Source organism: Merops nubicus, unplaced genomic scaffold (genome assembly GCF_000691845.1).
Source record: "Merops nubicus isolate BGI_N331 unplaced genomic scaffold, ASM69184v1 scaffold14776, whole genome shotgun sequence".
In the NCBI taxonomy this organism is placed as follows: domain Eukaryota; kingdom Metazoa; phylum Chordata; class Aves; order Coraciiformes; family Meropidae; genus Merops; species Merops nubicus.
This window is the reverse complement of record NW_008615725.1, coordinates 42,233-52,868: the sequence shown is the minus strand read 5'-3', so window position 1 is coordinate 52,868 and position 10,636 is coordinate 42,233. Positions and strand designations below refer to the sequence as shown.

Sequence of the window (10,636 nt, the reverse complement as noted above, 5' to 3'; positions counted from 1 at the left end):
CGGCCCAGCGCCAACGAACTCCTCCGAAACCTCGGTGGGTTTTGGTTGGTCGGTTGGTTGATTTTGTGTTTTTTTTTCCTCACAAGATCAGAAAGCTCTTGCCTATACCCTGGGACGTTCCTTGATTATAACTCGGAAAAGTCAACCAGAAGGTAATTAACGTGAAGTTGCTCTTAAAAATATTTGTGCTTATTCCTTTTAAACTGTCTTTTGTGTTTTTTTGTGTATTTCTTTCCCCCTCTTACGACCTCAAGATCATTGTATAGTCAGACATCAATGGTGATGGTTAGGTTATGGGGGCACCTTGCAAAAAGAAGAGTTTTGAACGGGGAGTGAGGCTTTGGTTTGAGCAGGTAAGAATGCACATGAAAGAAATAAATAAAAGGACAAAATCTAAAGAAGGTGATGGAACGATGGCTAACTCACTGTTGTTAGAAACTGGAAAATGTAGCAGGTATTAAACAGAGGAAGCTGCCCTCCCTGCCTGAGGAATATGACTTTTGATATTTAGACGTCACTTAAGGGTCAGATTTCAGGTGTTGCAGAATAGTGATATGAAAGCTTTACATATGACAAGATGATGTCTTCCCTGCTTGGTATATATATGAACACAAACTTCAGTCACATCAGAGTAGTGGCTGCTACAGTAGCCGAGTCAAGATAATGAGATCCTACCCAAAAGTTTTGCTCACCAACTACAAACCAAAATATTTAATTCAAAGGATATCCAACTTGGTTTTTGGTGAAAGCTTCCTCATGGCTTAAGCACGGAAGGAGAGCCTGAGTATTCAGGCCTCTCACACACACTAGCATATTTTAAATCTAGATTATTTTCCCATTGCACCTCATTTTCTCCAAATGTGATATAAATAGGTGTTATTTGTCTGTGTACAGGGATTTTGTGAAGCTGAATTCCTTCTGATATGCAAAGTGTTACTTGTCCTGGCTGGAACATGGCTATTGGGAATCAGTCATATGACAGCAGCTTGTTAAGGTACATTGATATTACGTGGGCTTGTTAACAAAAATTAGTTGTCTCTAAAACACAGTATTTTTTTCCTGGTGCAGTATTTATTACAGGTAATTTAATATGAAGAAACCCAGTTTCTTACAACTGCTTTGATCCTAAAAGCAGTGAGCCAAGGTATCCTGGAATTAACTCCTGGCAGAATACAACACAGATGCAGAAGTCCCACTCTCATGCAGGTAATGCATCACTCCACTGTTACCAACTGCCTGTGGGTGTTTCAGACTCATCTTTTTTTTTTTTAGATAGATACACGGTCTTATAAACATTTTTGTTTGTGCTTATCTCCCTCTCTGAAGTTTAGGCGTTTGATATTAGGGTTATATTCTTGATTAAATTTTCAGTAGCATCATTTGATCCAACTGGCATAGGCTGCACTGCCTCCCATGGTGCTCTACCCCAAAGGCAATTCTTTCTCTGGAAGGAAAAGGCTCTAACTCATAATTCAAATGTCTAGGAGCTGTCATTGCTGTGTCAGAAAAATAATCAAATAGAACTGTAGCAAAGTTATTTACCACTATGTATGAGACTCAAAGGCAGTGATTATAGACATGCAATATAAATTTAAGAGGATCACAAAAGATACTGTGATACTTAATTTGCATTTATAAGTGCAAATTAACATTATAAACTAAAATATTGAAGTACCAGCATGTCTCTCTATGAATTCCAGTTCAGACAGTTCCAAAATGACTTAAACTGCTGCAGGTTCCCAAATGCACTGTGCACAACCTCTCTAGCTTTTGGATTTCTATTTGAATTAGAAATCAGTTTAGTACTCCAAAAGCACTAATAGTTCTACATGATAAGTCACTGACTGGCTTTTCAAATAGTTCCTGAGGACATTAATAGCTTAATCTAGCTTTGAATACAAGGGGACTCATACCACCAACCAAGAAAGAATTTCTGACCTATGCAGTAGACAGTAAAAGTTCACATCTCCCTCAGATCTACCTTATTATCTGGCAAATGAAGGAGAGCACCATACTGGAATTATAGCTCTTTGCTGGGGCTCAGGGTCCCCTACTCTTTGCTTTCGCTAGATTGATCTCTTCTGGCTAGATTTGGAGCCAGAGTAACTTTGCACAGCATCACAGCAGACTGGCATGACTTACACTGGAGCCTGTCTCAGTCAGGGATAATTAAATGAAATAATTTTGATTCTGCAAAACAAAAGCAGCTGATTCTCCCTGTAGCCTAGTGGGAGTTTGAGGGTGCTTTAGGAACGGAACAACCCAATGTACTAAATCAGCAGCTGAGCTGGAGAAGCTCTGTGTTACCCATGCAGCCACATGCTCAGGCCCCTTTCCCACAGACCTCATGAAAGGTGGAAAGCATTTGGAGGCAGAAACCTGGAGATGGCCAAGCCTGGAGCAGCCATCCTACCCCTGGTGTCACGGTGGCCCCTGCAAGCTGGGTCAGGGCAGGATGGGAAGAGGAGGCCTACCAGGTCAGCTGGTGTCTGCTCAGACCTTGCTCCCACCAGTCTTTTTCTGATCGCTTTTGGCCAGAGAGCTTCGGAGACATAACATCCATGTTCTCTGCAAAACGTTTCTCTGCCAAATGTATTCACAAAGGGTGAAAGAGAAAGAAGATGAGGGACACGGATATGGAAACTCGAGGCAAAGTGTATGTCAGTTGGATGAAATTCAAACCAACGTTGTCCATGGTGAATGGAAAACTGGGAGAAAGTAAAGAGGCAGATGGTGGCTTGGTTATAACAGTTTAAAGGAATATGTAAGACCATGAAGAGCCAAATCAGCATCACAAATACCCCTACCAAAGAGAGACAGCAAACCGCCTCCTCACGTCTTCTGCACCCTGCCCCTTTGGCATTCCCCCATCCAGTACATCAAGCAGGGGCAGCTTCACTGGGATGAGCAGGCAGGTTTCACAGGGTGGACCAACCTGAAGAGGTCTATGTCACAACACACAGCTGTGAGCCATTCCCATTGTCTAGGACTGAGCTGACTCAAAAAGGTAGAGTTGTTCCCAGGAGTCAGTCTGCAACTTGGCAAAACTCACACCTGCCTTTGGGTGGGCAAGGAGGGCTTGTGTGCTCGGCTGGCATTTGCTTCATGAGTCTTGCTAGAGGCATGGCTTGGTCTGACAAGGGCAGGTGACAAAAGCTAAGAGGCTGAGCTGTTTTACTGCTTTGGAGGATTTTGGTACTGGTTTTGCTGGGTGTAAGCATTGCTGATTGGCCTGTGCTGGGATGGACACTGCATGAGTGCTTTGCTGGATGAATTAAAAGGAGTGTGCTCAGGATAGAGCACATCACCAGGGAAAAGGCAGAGCACTCAGCTGTCCAACGCCCTTGACACATGACTGTGGCTGTTTTCTCAAATGTGGTCTCCTCATAGTTTCTGAGACTGTCTTCTCATGCCTCCCACCTTTCTGATCATTACTGCCAGAAGTTCTGTGGAGGATTCTTTCTACCCGTGGGGGTTTCCACGGAGTTCTGCCATTGGTCTAGATTTGATTCCTGCTTCAACATTTTCTCCTTGGTCAATCTTGTTTACAAGCACAATCGTGACACTTCTTGCCCCATCAATGGGCCACAGAGCTCTCTCTGCTCCAGACGTTTATCCTGATATCCATATTACAGTCCCAAGTTATTCACCATTTTCTAATGACTCCTCTGCTTATGCTTGACTTGCCTACAAAGCTCTTTCCATCTGTGAAGTTCACTCCCATCTTGTCTCTGAACCATGACCAAGTGCTCCACTTTTGCCCCTGATTTCTCATCAGGGCTTTACATCTAGGCTATGTGTACATCTTGTTGACACTTCCTGACTGGCCTCTGTTGAGAAGTACAGCCTTTCTTATCCATCCTCAGAAGTAAAATTTGCCACCTGAAATAGTCCATGTCTTCTCAGGCCCTGGACCATGCAGTGTTGCCATCCTCAGACCCTGTCAGGACCCTGGTGTACAGCCTTTGCCCAGATCTCTGTGCCAACTGCACCAGCCTTATGTTAATCATACCAACTACTCTGTGAATTTCCCCTTCAGAACACACTTTCTCACTTTGGTTTATGTTTTTCTTTCAAGGACCTTCTCAGGTGTATTGTGTCCACCAGAGATGTGTCTATCTTCATTTCCAGTATGTCATGGTGCCATGCCTTGTCGTCTGTTGGTTAGGTTTTTCACAGTCAATTCCATGTGGCTGCCCTTGCAATTGGGAAAAACTGTCCATGAACATACATCAAGCTTCATTGTGTCCCTTCCTCCAACTCCTCTTGTGCTGACAGGTGTTGACCTCATGCTCCCGTGTCCTGCTCACCTCCCTTGTTTCAGACTCTAAGTTCTCTAGAGAATACCTCACCTGTAGTTACATGTTTTCACAGTCCTTCAGTAAAGTGGAGCTCAGATCTAGGAACACAGCAACAGAAGTAACAAACCCTCCAAACCCTCTGCCCTTCCCCACAGCTCATTTATAGCTAAGCTGCTCTACCCAGTTCTTGCTTGGAGATTTTAGAGCTAAATCTCTTCTTCTAATTATGATTCTATAAAAAGGAGAACAGTTTCCTTTATTAGAATAAATAATGACCTGATTTCTGTGTGCTGCTCACAGGGGAAAGCACAAAGCCAATTCTGCTATATTCATACACGATCTTGTGGGAAGATTCCTGTCTAATCTTTGGCAGGTCTTACAGAAAACCTGCACTGCCGCAAACTAAGGAAAACAATGAATAATGCATTGTCTTATCTGTTTCAGGATTGTTTTCTGTAAAACGTCCATTTTAATAATTCATGTGATTTTTAGCTGCACCCTGTTTCAAATACAAATGTACAGAGGAAAGCCATACAGTTTTTCTCAGTGTAGCCTGGAGGATTAGTTACTGTAAAATTCCAGCTTACGTTGGACCAGATTTGAAGGGAGGAGTGTGAGGTGAAAATCAGGGTGGTTAGCAAGACTGAAAGTAGAAGAGTTCTCTGAAAATCAGAGATTATGAGAGTCATTCACAGAAAAGTTTTCCTATGATGCCAAAAGGGTCATCTGTTGATGATGTCAAGCTTGCCAAGAGCTGTCTAGGGGACAGAGGGAAGTATAAATAGAGTTCCCCTATTTCTTGCCAAAATGAGAACTTAGCATCTATAGAATTGCACATGGTTACTGTCTCAGGCTGTAGACGATTCCTACCTCAGTGTGATCCATTCAAGCAGCAGAGCTGTGGGTTGAGGTTTCCTCTAGAGCTCATACAGGAATGATGGCAATTTGCGAGATTCCACTCATGGACAACCCCACAAAACTGATCACCCCTATGGAAGGGTCACATTAAAAAACCACGGGTCATGCTGTAAAAAAAGGGGCAGGTCAGCAAATGAAATGATAAAGATAACCACAGCCCATGAAGGGTGGAATTAAGAAGGAAAAGATGATGCCAACTGCGTAAAGGAAACCAACATGCACATGATGCTAGCAGTGATTCTTTGGGTCAGTAGTGAGAGATCAAGGTTCATTAACCTGAACATCAGCACTTTGTTCAGATACATCCAGCTCCAGGTAATGGCACTGATTTCAACTGAGAACATGCTGAAAATTCTCTGCTTGTAGTAAAGTGCTTCAGCCAGCACTGCTAAGCCATTGCCATCTGGCTGTGCCCCACAGGGCACACAGCACAGACCACACAGTGGGTACAAGTGCTTTTAAAGATTGCTCTTCTGTCAGCAAGGACAACAGATAAATTCCCCTCTACACAACAGGAATTCCCCAGTCCATCTTCAGTGCTGCTCTGGCAAACAGCCAGGAGATAAAATTCTCCAAGACGAACCGCATAGGTAAGATAGACTTTGTTTGCTTCTAAAAATAGTACATCGAAATACCACCAGCATCTGAAAAAGTACCTTCCAAATGAGTCAGTATAAGAACCTCAGCAAAAATGATCCTGCCCTCCCCGAGGGAAGTAAAAAGCTACAAGGCACAAAGTGAGGAGAAGGTGGAGCGGCTCTCGCTCCCTCCCTCCCGGCTGTGACCCGCACCCCGGCACGGGTCCTGCCGGCGCTCACAGCCCAGCGCCGCAGGTGCTGCCACAGCACCCGGCTTACTGAAGACAAATCAGTGCCTGCCTACGCCGCTGGAGGAGCCCTGGCAACAATTTCAGTTCACATTAGGTGGGATAAGGAAGCGCTATGCTATGGGAATCTGTAACACAGGGAAACGCAGGCCACGCTTGCAGAATTTTGCATTACAGAATTAAAGAACCACAACACTATGTGGCCCTTTTTATTTTTTTCCCTCCACTTCAAGCAGCTCAAGGTAAACATTTCTGCATTTAAAATCACATACAACCTGCCAATATGCTTTCAGCAATTATATTTTCATGTGCCCACCTAAGCAAGACATATTCCATCCAGGGTCAGTATGCTATCTTGTATTTTATAGAGTAAATTAGCAGTTTAGACCTGAAAGTTGTCAATGAATTTTTAAAATACCAGAGTCACATGGTGCTGCCCGTGTAAATTAGTTCCCTGAGAAAAATACGTGTTAAGAAAGAAAGGTGCCAAAGAGCTTTATGGGCTGGGGGGGGCAGCACTTGTCACCCATGCCATGCAAGGCCATGGACAATGTTTTCCCAGCAGCAGATGTCCAGCCAGCATCACAGGAGCATTCAGTAGAGGAGAAGGCATGCAATGTGCAGCAATCATGGGGCTGTGAAAAGTTTTTCAAGAGATCCAACCTAAATCTTCTCTACTCTTAATTAAACCAAAATCTGCACGCAGTCATGAGTATAAAGATTCTTTTTTTTTGAAACAGATTTTTATGTTTTGAATTTTCTTCTTCCCCCCATTTCTTTCATTTTCTCCTCCCTAGGGAAAGTAGCATATGATTCCTCACAGGTCAGTCTAGAGGTGTCTCAGACAGTGAAAATTCTAATTTTGTGAAGAAAAATTTAGGCTTCACCCTGCAGTGCTAGAGTGAAGACAGACATCTTCCCTCAGCAGCACAGAGCCAGTTTGGCAGTCACCAGGGATATTGTCTGCCCCAGGTTTGACAGGGTTTAGAAAGCAAGGGCATTGCAGGCCAAAGGTGAAGCACAAGTGGACAGGATAATAAGATCTGTAGGCACCAGCATGAAGGGTCTCCACAGGAGGAGGAATTTCACACTTAGCTTCATCAAATCCATCTCCCTGCAAGATAGGAAAAACAATCACCCGAAGCAGCTAGATTAGAATGACACAATTTTTACACAGAGCCAGATGACATTTTTGGATTTTATTTGAAGTTGACACCTTGAGATAAGGTAAAACAATGGAGAGGATCACAGCAGTAAGAAGGTAGAAGGGATCTTTGTGCTTCCCTCCCCCATGACTCCATGAACTCCAGTGCAGAGCATGAAAAATAAACCAGTGTAGCCTAATAAGTTGCGGAAGATACTTAAATCAGAGTGGGGCAGGGAAAAAAAGCAAGAGTCTAAGATTTGAAACAATGAAAACTATTGTTAGAAACTTTAGAAGCTTCAAGAGTGATGAAGAGAAGTCCTTGATATCTGATGATTATAAATAACCACTTTCCAAAATCAATGTTAGCAAGTTAAATGTTCACAGTTCTTAACTATTGCATATTCTGCATGAAAATAGAAGAAGTAATATTTCCAGTTCCATATTTTCAAATTCATTGTGGAAGTCTAACTATCACAACACTCAGAGTTTGCTGTTTAACTCTGCACTGAGTGCAAGTTTCCAGCCCTAAAGAGAAATCCTGGTCCCCATCTTACATTTTAGCAAAGGAAGGAGAGGGCTTAAATCCAAGGAGTTCCCCCAAGAACTTAAAATGCTCCCATTGTTGTTGCGTGTTTTTTTGTTTGTTTGTTTCTGGTGTTTTGGTTTTGTTTTTTTTTGTTTTTTTTTTTTTTTCTTTCCTCCCCCACTATAAAATGATGACCCACTCTTTAGACTAGGGAAATACCCCAAAGTTGTTACATCCTCTTCTACTTGATCCATTAAAATAAAATAGCTTTCATCTGTATTACTGCACATCTCAAAAATAAAACCCACAGTGCTTCAGTTTAGAATGACATATAATTTATTCATATAATTCACAAGTAGTTGGACACTACTCAATTTAGTCTCCATATGCAAGTGATTTACACAAACATATAATACTAAAATTGATTGCTTAGAAGGTAAAAAATACCATGGGTATGAAATGCCATGGTAGATGCTGTTCAATATACTACACAGTCTTAGTGTCAGACACTTTTACTCATTTATATTTCTAGAAAAAAGGCAGTTTGCCATTTTAACTTTTTTCTCTTTAATAGGTAATCTGGGAAATGCAAATGGTTTTGTTCTAAACCTTCTAATCAATTATTTCTCCCAGTTCTTAGGTATTGGACTGACAACCAAAGCAACATTTTCAGTAGTTCAAAAAAATATATAGATTTTTGCCCCCCTGAATTCACCAAGCACAATGTGACCAAATCATGTTGCCTTCCAACACGTGACACAAAATACTAACCACTGTGTCTTCAAAGAAATGTTCAGGAACTGAGATCATGCTTCAGCATGGCGATGTTGGTGACAACGGCCTGATGACACAATTTTTGGCCCCTGCCAGTATCCAGTAGTTGTGTTTGCAGTTCCCTGTGAGTGTATTAGCATCACCAGACCATCTGGTATTCATGCAGCTGCATCCAATTGTAATTCTCTACAAACTCTTCTCACTGAAACTTGTATCTCATAAGCCTTATTAATTCTGCATTAAGCATATAATGGCTGCATGGAGAAAATTTGACTTTAATGTGTTTGCCTGCATCAGATTGAATTACACACATTATCTTCTAGATGAGGTCCAAACACGTATTTCGCTTGAAATGCCAGTAGTTATCTTAAAACATACCAAGAAGTTAAAAAGCTTTCACAATACAAGATCCAGCTACTTATTCCACATATACAAAAACACAGCTAGAGAAATACAATTGTCAATGCTGAATTATGACGAAAATCTAAAAAAATAGAAAAACTCTGATACCCGGACGTCAATTCAGAATGTAACACTGCATAATGGGGCAATATGAGCACCCATTTAAAATGAGAAATCCCCATCAAGAGAAGCATAAGGGGATCTAGTAGGCGTGACAAAAATAGATGAATACTGCACCAAAAACATGCATACGATCGCCATGGTCATTCAGTATGCTACTGATGGTCTAAACAGTGGTCTAACACAAGAGTGACACTGTGTTTCTAAATAAAATCAAATGAGTAACTACATATTGATTAAACTTTCTGTTGCAGCAAAATGAGGGCACAGAGCCATCTCCGGGTTCTGGAGTTGTTTCAAGATTCGCTTGTGAAATTTCTCTCTGACACGATTGAACTCCATTATGTCCAGTGGATCCTCTTCAATCCAGAATTTGTGGAATTCATGCATTAAGTAGCCTACAAAATAAGAAGTAGATGAGATGAACACAGTATCTAAAGATCACATAAAAAAAAAATCAGAAGGAAATCTGCAATTAACAATTATGATTTACACAGATAATCCAGGTTGCTGAGGTCTGACACCTCAAAACACCATGCAAGGGCAAGACTAAGCCCATTCTGGACAAACCCAAAATTTGATGAATATTTTACATTGGCAGAACTTCTCACAATAAATACAAGAATTAAATTCTCATCTTGACATGTGACTACCTCAACTGAAAAATTAAACCAATAAGCACAAAAGCAGGGGGAGATGCTGCTGACGCTGCTTCACCAGCCTTTGTTTTACATTGAAGTTCTGCCTCACAGATAGTTCCTCATGGGAACATTGCTTAGTCTCCACTAAAAAAGAGCATACTCGTAGGTAACAATACAGAAAGACATGATGGTAACTGTTACAAGACTTCCTCCCCACATGCAATTTTACCTTGTTTGCGCATGACCTTGCTAGAAATGTTTAGCACTTACGGCTGTGGTCCTGAAAAGATGAATGATAAGGTGCTATACAGAACCACTAGCTTTGGTAAGATGTCCCTGTTACAGGAAGAAACTTGATTCCAAAGTAGGTTTCATATACAGGCTCTGATTAAGGCCTTTACCCTCTCAGTTTTGTGCTGTCCTTGGACTCAAAGAATCGACAGGAAAAACATTACATCCAGCACTAGGAGTTCAATGAACTGGACCCAATCTCTTGATCCGAAATTCCACAGCAGATGAACCAGTGAAGTATAATTTTTCATCCCAACACAGCAAAATGTGCAACTAAGTTTTCTATATTCCAGAAAGGGAGGACATTTGTTGTAATTATCATACAACAGAAATAAATTGATAAAAACAAACCTTTTTTACAACACACATACTTCCAACTTAAATTTCAAGGTATATTTGTATAGTCATTTTTCCCACATCATAAATTTGAAAAAAGAATTCTAAAGTTTCTGGTACATCTTCAGACCTCTTCCATGTATTTCAACAGCCACAGGCTGTTTCGTTCTAAGAGATGTTACTTTCAAAGAAAAGCCCAGTAAAACAACTTTAAAAAAAAAATTAAAAATCATTATATAAAATGTAAAAACTTGTTAGATCTTCACTCCCCAGAATCTAGGGGATTTCTAAGAGGTACTTTCTGTACTGCAGCAGTGACTGTGTTGAGCATCCCAGTGAGCAACGCAGTTTCAT

The 10,636-nt window shown here is 41.3% G+C and overlaps 1 protein-coding gene across 2 annotated transcripts in view; it reads right to left on the bottom strand.

The window, feature by feature from the left end:
- Positions 1–8,033: 8,033 nt before the first annotated feature.
- Positions 8,034–10,636, bottom strand: part of ELMOD1 (ELMO/CED-12 domain containing 1) — a 29,570-nt gene continuing 26,967 nt past the window's right edge. The window contains exon 10 of one of the 2 annotated variants that reach the window (XM_008942623.1): positions 8,034–9,412. In XM_008942623.1, coding sequence (XP_008940871.1) covers positions 9,240–9,412 — 173 coding nt within the window. In that variant the 3' untranslated portion in view covers positions 8,034–9,239. The remainder of the gene's footprint in view (positions 9,413–10,636) is intronic. The other variant, XM_008942622.1, reaches the window with a different exon arrangement.